General features: G+C 37.9%; 1 protein-coding gene across 3 annotated transcripts in view; it reads right to left on the bottom strand.

Moving 5' to 3' along the window:
* INTU (inturned planar cell polarity protein) overlaps nucleotides 1-10813 on the bottom strand; it is a 72301-nt gene extending 61488 nt beyond the window's left edge. For 2 of the 3 annotated variants that reach the window (XM_027103668.1, XM_027103670.1), the window contains exon 1: nucleotides 10206-10813. In XM_027103668.1, coding sequence (XP_026959469.1) covers nucleotides 10206-10351 — 146 coding nt within the window. In that variant the 5' untranslated portion in view covers nucleotides 10352-10813. The remainder of the gene's footprint in view (nucleotides 1-10205) is intronic. The other variant, XM_027103669.1, reaches the window with a different exon arrangement.
* Nucleotides 10814-14632: the final 3819 nt, after the last annotated feature.

Raw genomic sequence — 14632 nt, 5'->3', positions numbered from 1 at the left:
CCTGAATAGATCTACTTTGACAGGACAATAGAAGAAGGAATTGAGGTGGACAAGATTCAAGATAAGAGGCCAGGGGCTGCCCTGGTGGCGCAGTGGTTGAGAATCCACCTGCCAATTCCGGGGACACGGGTTTGTGCCCTGGTCAGGGAAGGTCCCACACGTCGTGGAGCAACTAAGCCCGTGGGCCACAACTACTGAAGCCCGCGCACCTAGAGCCCATGCTTCACAACAAGAGAAGCCACCACAATGAGAAGCCTGCGCACAACTAAGAGTAGCTCCCGCTGGCCGCAACTAGAGAAAGCCCATGCAGCAACGAAGACCCAACTCAGCCAAACATAAATTAATTAATTAATTTAAAAAAAAAAGATAAGAGGCCATTTAGGGGGCTGTTTCCATAGTCCAAGCAAAGATGATAACTAAGGCAATTGTAGAGGAAATGGAAAGTAGGAAAAACATTTGAGAAATGCTTGAAAATCACCAGGACGTTGAGACTGATTAGATGCGATGACGAGGGAGACGAAAGAACTGGTGTTGACCAGATTTCTAGTTGGTGACTGTACTTTCATGTACACATAAGCACAGGCTCATTTTATATAAATGGGCACGTAATTATCATACATGTCATTCTCCCTTCCTATCTTTCACTGACATGTTAAAAATCTGTGTTCTAAACAACAAGGTCCTACTGTATAGCACAGGGAACTACTGATATATTCAATATCCTGTGATAAAGCATAATGGAAAAGAATATGAAAAACAATATAGATATATATGTATAACTGAATCACTTTACTGTATACCAAAAATAAACATCGTAAATCAACTATACTTCAATAAAAAAAATTTTTTAATCTGTGTTCTTATAATCATATAAAACATATATAGGGTTATTTGTTACTGTTTGTTTTGAAAAAGTGAGTGGAATCTATACATACACACACACACCCCTTTATCATTTATCACTAAAAAAACAATTTAAAAACCTCTAATGGCTACATTAAGGGATGTAGCACATTTGGTCACCTAATGATAAGCTTTGTGTTCACTTTTTTTTGCCCCTATGGACAACAATACAGTAACCATTCTTTTTTTTTTTTTTTTGCGGTACGCGGGCCTCTCACTGCTGTGGCCTCTCCCGTTGTGGAGCACAGGCTCCAGACGCGCAGGCTCAGTGGCCATGGCTCACGGGCCTAGCCGCTCCGCGGCATGTGGGATCTTCGCGGACCGGGGCACGAACCCGTGTCCCCTGCATCAGCAGGCGGACTCTCAACCACTGCGCCACCAGGGAAGCCCAGTAACCATTCTTTTATGTAGGGGGATAGAGAGAGAGATAGATAGATAGGTAGGTGTCTTTACCCTAAGACTATACCAATTCACATTTCCACCAGCAATGAATGAGATCCACTTTCTTAAGCTCTATATTTAAAAAATATTTCACTTTAAGCAGAAGAAATTTTTTTAAAAAGGGAGAAATTAAAAGAAGGGAGAAAAGAGACAGGAATAAAGACAAGGAAATGAACATAGGAAACTGTAAAAGAAGACAAAACATATAGTAAAAAGAAAATGACCTGAGAGGTCACAGACCTTGGTTCAAACACTGTTCTATTGAGATTTTCACTTTTCTAAGCTTTAGGTTTCCTTTTCCAGAAAACAGATTATAGCTACCTCACAGGGCTGTTATCAACAGCAAATAAAATAATGTGCCTGGCATGGTAAAGGCCAAATAAATGACAGTTCCCATCCTCTTGCACCACAGTCAGAACTGGAGAGAAACTTACACCTTTATTAGATATAGCTCCTGTACTTCTGCACATTTCCAACCCCTAGCAATAAATGAAGATGCCTCCAATGATCTCTACTAGATTCCAGGCTAAGTGCTGGTAACATATGAACCAAAACTAGATACTGCCTTTAAGGCCACAGTTCAGGATTCCCAAAAGGTTCCTTATTCCTACTACAGGTGATTACTTCCTCTTTAGAAAAACATCAAGAGCATAACTGATTAACGTATCAGAAAGTTTAACAGAGGTGGAAAGACTGTACTCTCAAACTAGTTCTATTAGAATGGAGGGGGTGTATTAAAAACAACAATAAAACAAAACCGCCAACTTTTCATTGTAACTATTTATTAATAATGAAATTAATATTATATATAGACACTTTCACTCCAGGAGATGGAGCTTAATCTTTCCTCCTCTTTAGTGTAGACTGGACTCAGTGACATGCTTTCAAAGAACAGAGTATGGAAAATGAAAAACAGCGACTTCACAGTGAAGAAACCTGGCAGACATCACCTTAACCAAGTGATCAAGGTTATGAAAAACAAGGAAGGACTGAGAAACTACTGCAGACCAGAGGAGACTTAAGGAGATGTGATGACTAAATGCCATATGATACCCTGGATTGGATCCGGGAACAGAAAAAGTTCATAAGTAGGGGAATGGTGAAATCTGAATAAAGTCTAGAGTTTAGTTAACAGTACTATACTAATGTTAATTTCTTAGTTTTAAAAAATGTACCCTATTTGTGTAAAAGGTTAACATCAGAGAAAAACTGGGTGAAGAATTTACAGGAATTCTCTGTACTATCTTTTCAACTTTTCTGTAAATCTAAATTTATTCCAAAATAAAATATTTTTTAAAGTTTTTTTTTTTAATTAATTAATTTATTTATTTTTGGCTGCGTTGGGTCTTCATTGCTTCTCGTGGGCTTTCTCTAGTTGTGGCGAGCAGGGGTTACTCTTCGTTGCAGTGTGCAGGCTTCTCCTTGTGGTGGCTTCTCCTGTTGTGGAGCATGGGCTCTAGGCACGTGAGCTTCAGTAGTTGTGGCACGTGGGCTCAGTAGTTGTGGTGCACAGGCTTAGTTGCTCTGCTGCATGTGGGATCTTCCCGGACCAGGGCTCAAACCCTTGTCCCCTGCATTGGCAGGCAGATTCTTAACCACTGCACCACCAGGGAAGTCTAAAATATTTATCTTTAAAAAGGAATTAAATCTAGCAGTTTTAATTAAGATTTTTATAATACATGGGTTACATTAATCAATATTAATATAAATATTCTTTCATTTTTTTCTGAGAGCCTATGGTGCAAGCTGCAAAGCTGTCATTGTGCAAATGTCTTTCAATGAGACTTTTATTTTGTTCATTCTACTTTGCTCTAAACAGAAATAACTATATATTTATAGTCTGCCTGCAAAGTTTGACGGCACTTTAATTGGTTTCAAGGCCCTAAATAATGTGGTAAATGTGACTACAGTCCTTCTTACCAAAGAAAAACTTGCTAATTTGCAAATAAACAAGTTCACTTACATAAGCTCTAACAGTATATTAGAGAAAATGAACTTCAGATAATGCTTTTAATTTTCTCAATTACTCAGGTGTTTCAAAATTCTATGTTGATACTAAATCTTTTTTTCTTCTTCTAAGTTATTGAATCTCTCAGGTCCTTAGTTGCGTTAATGTTAGCATTTTTCACCAAATGAAGTAGTATCACAATTTCCTTGGCCACCACAAGAAAGAACATTAACAAAATAGCCAGCCCTCATGGCACATTTCCTTAGGGAAAACAGACTTTTGCTACTACTTCAAACCTGTTACAATACTTTTTTGTTTCTTTTTTTTTCGTTTTAGTGGGGAAAGCACAATGTGCTTTACCAAAGTGGCCAACACATGTAGTTACATAGTTATATAATGCTAATAGGTACAGCAAGACAATCCTAGGTATAGAGACAAACCACACAAAATAAAAACACCACGACAAATTATCATGGATTCTATCTGGGGCTTGTTCAGTAAGTACGGGTCTGCCTAATGCTTTTCTATGTTTTCATTTCTGTGTTCTGTCTACCAGCAATATCTAATTTTCATCCCCAAAGTCTTTTGATTGTTTTCTAAAAGGAAACCATGATTTTAAGGGTTAAAATCTATGCTAGCTATTATAGCAGCTTGAGGAGGTGGGGAACCTGGTGGGAGCTGATGATGCTGCTTCTAGCCCAGCCAGTTACCACTGGAACAAATGTGGAGCATGTCAGAGAAGAAGGGATCAGCCAGTGAACTACTAACTGTGTAGTTAATGCATGAAATAAATTTTTACATCAGGAACACATCTCCACTAGAACTATGCTAATAATGGCCCCATTCCCTACCCCAGCCCTTCTGCTAAACAGGGCATGTCTACACATCACTAAGTTAAGGATACGATCTAACTCTGGTAGAACTGAAATCAAAGACCAGCAAATCATTTTTTGATAGGGCTTTATTGTGCTTTTAAAAAGATGTCAGGTGGACAGAGAGCTCATCACCTAGCTGAAATGCAAGTGACAAAAGTGAGGAATGAAAACTGCTATAGGAGAAAAACTGTTATTGGAGAAATTAAGTCTAAGAGGGATCAAATAAGGTCCTACGAGAAGGTGGCACTTAAATGAAAACTTGAATGATTGTGACAAGCAGAGATAGGAAGAAAAGGTGTTTCAAACAGAGAACAAAGTATCAATAGGTATGAAAGAAAATGTTAGGAATGAGAATGGGTGAATATTTCAGTGTAGTAATATTATGAACTGAATGTTTATGTTCCCCCAGAATTTATATGTTGAAACATTTCCATCCAATGGGATGGTGTTAGGAGGTGGGGCGCTTGGGAAGTAATTAGAATTGGATGCCGTCATAAGGGTGCAGCCCTCATGAACGGGATTAGTGCCCTTATGAGACACAGGGAACTTGCTTCTCCTCTCTGCTATGTGAGAATACAATGAGAACTTGCAGTCTGCAACCTGGAAGAGGGCCCTTACCAGAACCTGACCATGCTGATATCCTGACCTTGGACTTACAGCCTCCAGAACTGTGAGAAATACATTTCTATGGTTTATAAGCCACTCAGTCTAGGATTTTTTTTTTTTTGGCCACACCACATGTCTCGTGGGATCTTAGTTCCCTAACCACGGATCGAACCCATGCCCCCTGCAATGGAAGTGCAGAGTCCTAACCACGGGACGGCCAGGGAATTAATTCCCTAGGATGTTTTTTAAATAGTGGCCAGAGCTAAGACAAACAGGAATACAGGTGACTTAAAGGAAGATCATCAAAGATGAGATCAGATAGGCTAGGGACAGATCTAAAAGAGCTTTAAAAAGCATCCTAAGGAATCTGGAGTTTATTTGGGAGGCCATCAAGCTTTTGAGTAGAAAAATGATTTAAAAGACTTTTCTTTTTTTAGAGCAGTTTCAGGTTCACAGCAAAACTGAGCAGAAGGTAGAGTGACTTCCCATATACTCCTTGTCCCCGCACTTGTATGGCCTCCTCCATTATCAACATCCCTTACAAGAGTGGTACATTTGTTACAATTGATGAACCTACATTGACACAACATAATCACCTCAAATCCACAACTTACATTATGGTTTACTCTCATGGTGTACAATCTATGGGTTTGGACAAATGTATAATGACATGTATCATCCGCCATTAGAGTATAATTATAGTATCATACAGATACATAGAGTATCTGTATAGTATTATACAGATACTATATGATATTATAGTATCATATAGTAACATACAGTTCCACTGCCCTAACACAATTGTCCTAATATTTTAAATTTTGAAATAAAAGTCAAAATAGATGAAGGCCCATCAAGTTTCCCAGTACCAGGAAGATAGTTTTCGTGTTAAAGAAAAGCATGTCTTTTCTAGGTCATCTACACAAAGCCTTCATTTCCAAAGAAGTAGAAATGCTTACATATTCAGCCTTTATTTTCTCTTTAAGTACTTGCCCCTTAGTATATAGGAGTCTTGAGACATCTTGTAAAACAGTAAATTATAACCAAGAATTCTCCTAATTCTGAATCCCTCAAGACCAGAGAAAACCTGATGAAATGAAAATGTTAACACTTTCAGGTTGTCTGACTCCTACTCTTAATCTAGTACTTATTACTCTGTACTAGGATGCCTCTCATAATAATCTGTTGAAAAAATTATTCCGACGCTGTAAATGTGCTATGAATACTAACAGAATTAGTCTCATTTTCAAAAGTCTCAGTTATTTCAGGCTACATTATAAAGACATTCCATTGTAATTGAAGTGGTTGAATTCTCTGAATAACACAGTCATCAGCAAACAAACCTGAAGCATTACCATTAGTTTTTAAATCTCGGCCTTCTCCTCCTGATCACAGGGATGACCTGGTTAAGCACATGGATATTTACTTCATTTTAGTTAGCTTCACTGGTAATATTCATGCATGTGTTTAATTCTATTTTTGATCCAAACTGCCACATTATATCTTTTTGTAGTAGGTTCTCTAAGAGAAAAATTATTTTAGAAAGCAAACTCTGGCAGCTGTATGGGTGAAAGACTGAAAACAGGAGAAATTAGAGGCACCCAAACCAGTTAGACAACTGGTGTATGGGAGACGCAAGCCCTTTAAGTAAGGCAGTGCCTGTGAGAAGCAGGAGGAGGTGGTGGGGTGGATATCAGAAAAGCAAGTCAACAGGACTGGAGACTTACTAGATCTGAGGACCTGAAGAAGAAGAGAGTGAGGTCAGCAAATGAGATGGGCAACACTAGAGGAGAAACAAGGCAGACAATGAATTCTCTTCAAACATGCTGAGCTGGAAGCATACAGAGATGCTGGCAGAGAATTACCATGTCTCATCATAAACCTAGTTACATACTATTTGACTTTTTAATCTATATAATTTGATAAAAGAAAAATTAAATTAAAAGGAAAAAGTCAAGGTTCAGAGCAGGAGAGAAAAAGGAAAATATTATACTAAATTGATATTAATATATTGCATCACAACTTTGAATGAAATATTTTTATTCTTCGAGTAGAACATTCCCAAGTTAAAACCCAAGAAAAAGATAAATTTTGATATATCCATGGAATCCAGTTCAGAAATAAAAAGGTAAGAACTACATCTAGGCAACAACATGAATGAGTCTCAAAATAATTATGCTGAATAATCACAAAGAAAAAAAAATAATTACACTGAATCCTATTTAGAAATAAAAAGGAAATCCTATTCAGAAATAAATGGAATCCTATTCAGAAATAAATCCTACTCAGAAATAAAAAGGAACGAACAACATATAGGCAACAAAATGAATGGTCTCAAAATAATTATGCTGATTAAAAGAAGCCAGACAAAAAAGGGAGTCCATACTACATACCTCTATTTTTATAAGACTCTAGAAAACACAAACTCAGCTGTCATTACAGAAAGCAGATTAGTGGTTATAAACAGTGAGGCAGGCATGAGTAGTATGAGGGAGGCACATGGGGAAACTTTTGGACGAGATGGATATGTTCATTATCTTGACAGATATATACATGTCAAAACTTACCAAAGCTTAACCGTACACTTCAAATATGTACAGTTTATTGTATGTCAATTATACTTCAGTAAAGTTGTTAAAAAAACCCAGAAAAAAAAACCTTAAAGGACGTATTTTCCTTCTTCTCCAGTCATTCTTCTTATTGTCAGTGGAAGCTCCTTAGCATTTTATAGCTAAATTCTCTTTTCAAAGTATCCTTTTTTTCTCTCCATCAGTCAAGGCTTTAAAACTCACAACAATAAACAATTCACTCTGAAAAATCAAAAATTTAAGTCATAAAATGGATGACTTCGGCCAACATGAACCAATATGGCTTCAATGAGTTGGGTAATTGTAAACCAAAGCAAAGAAAGCATGGCATTATTGCAAGTAAATGTATGATTTCTGTTATTTCAACATTGAAACTAGTCAGGACTTCCCTAGTGGTGCCGTGGATAAGACTCCATGCTCCCAATGCAGGGGGCCCAGGTTCAATCCCTGGTTAAGGAACTAGATCCCTCACGCATGCCACAACAAGAGTTTGCACGCCACAACTAAAGAGCCCACACACCGCAACTAAGGAGCCCACCTGCCTCAACTACGACCCGGTGCAACCAAATAAGTAAATAAATAATTTTTTTTTTTTTAATACTGAAACTAGTTAACGGTTTCCTCAACCCAACACACCCTCCAGTATTACCTCTGAAGCTTCCACAGGAACTTGCCAATATGCCAGGTTAAGATGTACTGCACCAACCTAAAAATGTTCTCTTATAAGTCTTAAACAACCCTATTAAAAGTACTATACCAGAATTACCCTAAAGACATTTTATCTAAAAAATGATAAACTTATTAATTCTATATTGACAATCACTTGCAGCTCAAACTGGTTTTCAGTTTCAAAGCATGCAAGAAACAATGATAATTTCCAGAAAGAATATGCAAAAATTAACTAGAACCCTGAAAGTTCAGGATACTTTATGTGAATCAATAAGTAGCATAACTTCTTTAATAACCTCCATGTAGGCAATGAAAGACAATAGGCAATTCATATCTCTTAGCTTTGATGAGAAAGCTTAGGTTCGCCTCCCTATACCTTGGATCCACATGTTCCAGTGTCCAGTCCATGCTGGGAAGCCCACCTTTGGCATTGGTGACGCTGCAGCTTAGGGAAGTAAATACCATAAGGAAGAAACAGAACAGAAGGCTACCTGGTCAGTGTATATCAACTCTCATGTCCTAAACACCAAGAAGCGACAGGCATAAAATCTGAATCTTGGTAGGACTTGAAATATAGACCAGCCAAACAGTTTACAATCGAGATTTCCTGTACTTTTATTATTAGGATGATAAAGACACTGGAATATGTGGAGTGATCAGTGAATGACTGATATAGAAAGTTTAATGCCCATTTAAAAACTAAAATATTATATATATGTGTATATATATATATATATATATATATATATATATATATGCACACATGTATTCCAAATCACAAAATGCTTTGAAATAAGTTTTCTAACTCGAGTTCTCAGCTTGCTTATTTCCTAGAAAAAAGGACTAGCTCATTTATTCACTCATCAAAATCAATGCACCCCATTTGAAATCAGGTCTCTTAAATTTCTCCACTGACAACATTTGGCTGTGTGACCATGGGAATATTATAGATTCTCTCTGGGTTAAAAATGTGTGATTCTAAGATGTAGAGAAAGCAAGAATTTGAATCTCACACTGTCTATGGCTCCCATAGCAAGACCAAATAAGGTTCTACATAATCCATACTTCCTTCCAGCAGCCTTGCTTGATAGCCATGAATTTTGTAATTATTTTTTAAACGACCACAGTAGAAGATTGTACAAAGTATTTGATCCTTAAATTTGTTCAAGTCTTCCAGAATATAATCTGTCCTCATTAAGCCTCTAGAATATAATTAAGCAGCCATTAGTGATGGTTTTCTCCCTTGTGCTTTTAAAGATAATGATAAAAATGTTTTACGTACCTATGGGTGAAAATAATTGCCAAGTAACTGATACTCCTAAATACACATTAAATACCTGTAACTGTTATTTCTAAATACACATAAAATGTCATCCTAAAAATGACTATATATGGCAGTCACTGATTGATGTTTTGGCACCAGAACCTTTTCAATGCTAGTCATTTCAAGCTACAGCTAATTACTTTGACTTTTCTAGTGCATAGCAGTAAGGGATAAATTCCTTCAAAACTGAAGTAGCATTGGGTACTGTGAATAAAAATAACTTTTTCATTATTTTTAGGGATAAGAAAGTAGAAAATAACACTTAGATATTCTGTATTTAAAAATTACATTATAACATAAAATAGAAAACAAGAAAACCATGGGAATGTATAGGAAAATACAGCAGAAATACCCCCAAAAATGCTGAGAGGTTGTTCTCGATGGTGAGGCTAGGGTGGATTTTCTTTCTTTTATATATATATTCATTTTTATAACCAGAAAAATCTACATAATTTAAATAGTTGACATAAAACGTGGAGGGTGTCACTTCACTCTAAACACTGAGGTTAAAGTCACAAAGATCATGACACCAAAGCAAGAAGACACTGCGACAGAACAGAATTTTATGAACATTCTAACAGATAGATACACTCTCATATATTACAGAATCCACCACAAAGAAGAGAACCTCCTCCTCTGAAAATCACAGAAGCCTAAAGTAACAAAGAATGGACAGTCATTTCGTCTCACATTATCACACAATTGAAACGTGGTGCAAATAAACCCCACTTATTATAGAACCTCAAACACTCGGTCTCTACCACGCCAACACTCTCGAATTCCCCCCAGCCCACGTGTACACTCTCGAGGCAGAAGGAATGGATTTAATTGTCCCTCTTCGAGAACCTTACTCATGATCGGTACTTGTAGAGGAGTATGAACCCGAGTCGCTGACCGGATCTTCAGGATCACAATCCTCATCTTCTTCTTGTGAGGAAGGGTCTCCAGGGAGTCCCTCTGGGCTCTGACGTGAACCGCACAACGCCGGAGACGCCATCAGCAGGGACGCAGCAGCTACAAGTAGGGTAATTCAAATCTCGCAGCTACTGCTTACCGGGGCCGCCATGTTGCCTCCGCTCGGGAAGGGGTAGGGGACACGTGACCACCAATCCTCAGCTTCAATTGGTGGCAGCTCAGGTTGCCAGGGAGACGAGGAAGCTTCCCTGAGAGAACCGAGACGACTGAAAGGAGCCAAGGAACTCGAATTTCCAGGAGGGTATCCTGGAGGAATGGAAGAAGCTGAAACTTAACCATTTCCGCTCTCCTAAACACTCCTTTGGAGCAGCGTAACTTATTAAAACTGGCGGAGGCCCACTGTTTTGTTTTCTTGCAGTTTGCACTTTGTTTCTACGCTGAACAGCTGTCCAAAACCTTAGAGGCGCTCCGCCTGAGTTTCCCTTGAGGTAAAGAAAGCTACCCTTTACTTCTCCATACGCGCAAGGAATGGACGCCTTTAAGCAATGCCTTGTTGATGTAAATACGCGCCATTGTTTCTTTGGTTTTCTTATTGTTTCGCAGTGGCAAACATTTTAACAGTTCTCCCAAGCAGATGTTGTAGAGGTGCTTCAAACTGGTGCCCATATTGTGAAATCTACTGCGTGTTCATTTTCTAACTGAAATTTTATAATTTGATAAAGTGTTATCACAGAAGTTGGAAGTGTAAACAGATAAAATTTACCTGTCATTTGCGAATACCTACATCAAATATTTTTTGTAAGTACAAAATAATAGCTAGCATTTATTGAGATTCAGCCATTGTTCTAATTACTTGTTCTGTTCATATGTATATAAATATATAAACTAAATATCCCTATACTAAAATAAGGAAACTGAAACTTAGAGAGTTTATTCATCTTGTTAATGGTCACATGGCTAGCGGGCATCAAAGCCAACAGAGAACTGAACTTAAGTCATTAACCACTAGATTATATTTACTCTTCAGGACCCAGTAATTCAACTATTAGAGATATATTTTTAAGAAAATAAGGGATATGTGGGGCTTCCCTGGTGGTGCAGTGGTTGGGAGTCCGCCTGCCGATGCAGGGGACGCGGGTTCGTGCCCCGTGCCGCGGAGAGGCTGGGCTAGTGAGCCATGGCCACTGGGCCTGCGCGTCTAAAGGATATAAATAAAATTTATAAAATTTGTAAAAGTGATAAGCTGAAAGCAATCTAAATATTCAACAATAGGGGAAAAGTTAAATACACTTTTATGTATAAAGTATGATGAATATTATGATATGAATAGAAATGTTTTCAAAGAGTAATGCATGGGGAAATGTTCCTATTGTAGCAGGTAAGAGAAGGATATAATGTTCTTTTATGATCTCAAAGGATGGGTGCTGGGGATTCAACTTAAACTACATGGGTAGATGGTAGAGACTGAAAGGTGAATGGGCAGCTTATAACATATAGTGTCCTATGATAAATACAGAGTTCTACTGGAATACCCAAAGGGAAACAAACTAGGGCATGTGGGGCCACAGCAGATTTCTTAGAGGAAGGCTTAACTTACGGGATATTATGTTCCAAACAGAGAAGAGTAGTGAAGATGAGGAAGATGAGTCACCCCATGGCCCAGAGAGATATATGCATGAAGAACTCAAAAGAACCTGGGCAGTAGCCATCAAATATTTAAACTTTCAAGCTGCAATTTAGTATCATTTGTCACATTAAACTACGTATTTGAATATCCTAAGTTTTACGGTTTTATTTGTATTAATTTCTAAATTTGCTTTTTTATAACTGTAAACTAGCTATTGAATTTTATTTTGTAGTTTATTTGTATTAATTTATAAAATTGTTTTTATCTTATATAAGAGCTATAAAGCACAGAGCTTATGCCTGTTTATTTAAAATTATAATAAAGTTTGTCATCCCTAGAAATCTGCAAGAGGGAAAAGAGAGGTCCATATACCACTCAAATTAGAGAACAGGGGACTAGTTCATAAATGGTAAAGGAGGTTCTTGAGGTGGCAGGAGGATATGGCTCCCTAGGAACAGATGGAGGGCTATGACCTTGCTTAACACCTCTTCCCTGAAGCTGATACCCAAAGGAGGGTGCCGGTGTGGATGCTGACTTGCCAGTTTCACTCAGGAAGCTGAGGCAGTCTCCATGTGATGGTGTTTATTTTCTCTGGTAAGTAGAAGGCAACCTTGCCAGCTAAAAGTGACGGAGAAAGTAATGGGGTCAGAAGCCTGAAGACAGTGGAACCAGGAAGGAATAGAAACAAATATTTCCATCAGTATTGAGGTCCCCCCCAAAAATACGTATTACTTTTAAAATCAGAGATACTATTATTTTAAAAGGTGGAATCACTAATAGTTATGTTTCACGTTAAAACATACATACTTATTCTCACCACAATCCCTAAGATTCCATTCTAAAATTAAAATGCTTTAGGCACCTCTTTAATACTTAGCCTTTCATCATTTTAAAAGCAACTTATTGGAAGTAAAAAAAGAAAAAAGACATTTTAAATTTCAACAAAACTCCACATTTTCTTACTATAAATAACACTTCATTTTTTTCTATAAGTATCTAATAATTTCATACCCTGCTCATAAGTCTCAATGCCACCCCATTAAACAGAGAATAAAATCCAAACTGTGTAGTCTCTTAAAAAACCTTTCCAATTCTACAAATAATTGAGCACCAACTAGGAATCAGAGGCCTTATTTCCTGCTATGCATTAATTAAGTTAATCAAGTGTGTCCAACTTGCTAATCAAAATATCTTACCTGAGGTGCTTGTTAAACATACAGACTTTAGGGTCCTGCCCCACTTCAACAGGATCAGAACCTCCAGGGGAGGGGCCTGGAAATCCCTATTTTAAAAAGTAACCCCAGTGATCCTCAAAGGCAAACTTGGGAAACACTGCCCTTAGCCTTACCTCAGTTCTATGCTTCATACCTATAAGTCCCACTGACCATTTCGCAAACAGGCTGGAACCCACTCCCACCTGCTGGTTTTAAGCCTGGCAGGCAGACCTCTCCCTGCCTCAGCACCCATCTCTGCAAGCTTCACTTTTCCTACCTGCAACTTAGGATATTGGTACCTCTTTCACGGGACTGTTTGGAATCCAGTGAGTTAATGCACGTAAAATACCTAGCATACAAAGTGTCAAAAAACATTAGCTATTCTCTGGATCATTTACTCACACAGTTCCCTGTCTGTGGAGCACTGCTTAGCCGAAACACTACATTTTCCTTCAAGTCCCAATTTAAGCTGTACTTTTTCCAAGAAGTCTTCCCAGACTCTTTTCCTACCTTATAGTAAGAATTCCTCTTTCCATCTTCCCCTCATAACATATCCCATAACGTTCTGGTATAATTAACTGCCAGTCTGCCTAGTATCTAAACTATTTAGGAATGTGTCTATCTTTGCTACCAAATGACAACTCCTAGAAGACATGACTTGTTTTTTTTTTTTTTTTTTCAGTCTTTTATCTTACACAAAGTTGAACCAGAGCAAGAAGTGCCACATAAAAGTATATCTTTTAAGAAATGTCCTTGGGACTTCCCTGGTGCTCCAGGGGTTAAGAATCTGCTCTTCTACTGCAGGGGGCTCCAGTTTGATCCCTGGTCGGAGAACTAAGATCCCGCATGCCGCGCAGTGCGGCCAAAAAAAAAAAAAAAAAAATGTCCTTTCACACTAGATAAACCTCTGAGTTATGTCGACTTTATTTCCGTATGTTTAATGAACAAAATTCCTCCCCTGCCCCCAGAAAAAGTTACACCTTTGCTTGATCTTTCACAAAAGAAGAAATAATAGCAATCATTTAAAATTCATAATTAAATTTTCAGGGTATGGTAATCTGATTTCCAGATTTCTAACTTTATATATCATATTTATACTAACTAAATTAATATTTGATACCCTTAGATATACTGGAGAGGATGAAGAAAGGAAAAGAATAAAAATGCCATTTCAGGAGCTTTATAAGAATACTGACTTTGTCTGTCTGTTTCATAATTATCAACTGCAGGAAAATTTAAAAGATTGAGACCGGAGTATATTCTTTTTTCGGGGGGGGCTGCACAGCATGGCTTGTAGGATCTCAGTTCCCCGACCAGGGATTGAACTCTGGGCCATAGCAGTGAAAGCCCAGAATCCTAACCATTAGGCCACCAGGGTACTTCCAGGCCAGGGTATATTCTTATTTTCTATTTTCTACTACACAAATGGCCAGCCATCTTCTGAGGCCCACATACATTTAGTTTAATATATATGAGACATAAGGTCCTTATTTCCATTGATTACCATCTCAATTAGGCAAAC

Source organism: Aethalodelphis obliquidens, unplaced genomic scaffold (assembly GCF_003676395.1).
Source record: "Aethalodelphis obliquidens isolate GAN/ISIS:26980383/991018 unplaced genomic scaffold, ASM367639v1 scaffold6, whole genome shotgun sequence".
Classification (NCBI taxonomy): Eukaryota; Metazoa; Chordata; class Mammalia; order Artiodactyla; family Delphinidae; genus Aethalodelphis; species Aethalodelphis obliquidens.
Note: the sequence above shows the minus strand (reverse complement) of the source record. Positions and strands in the feature narration are given on the sequence as shown.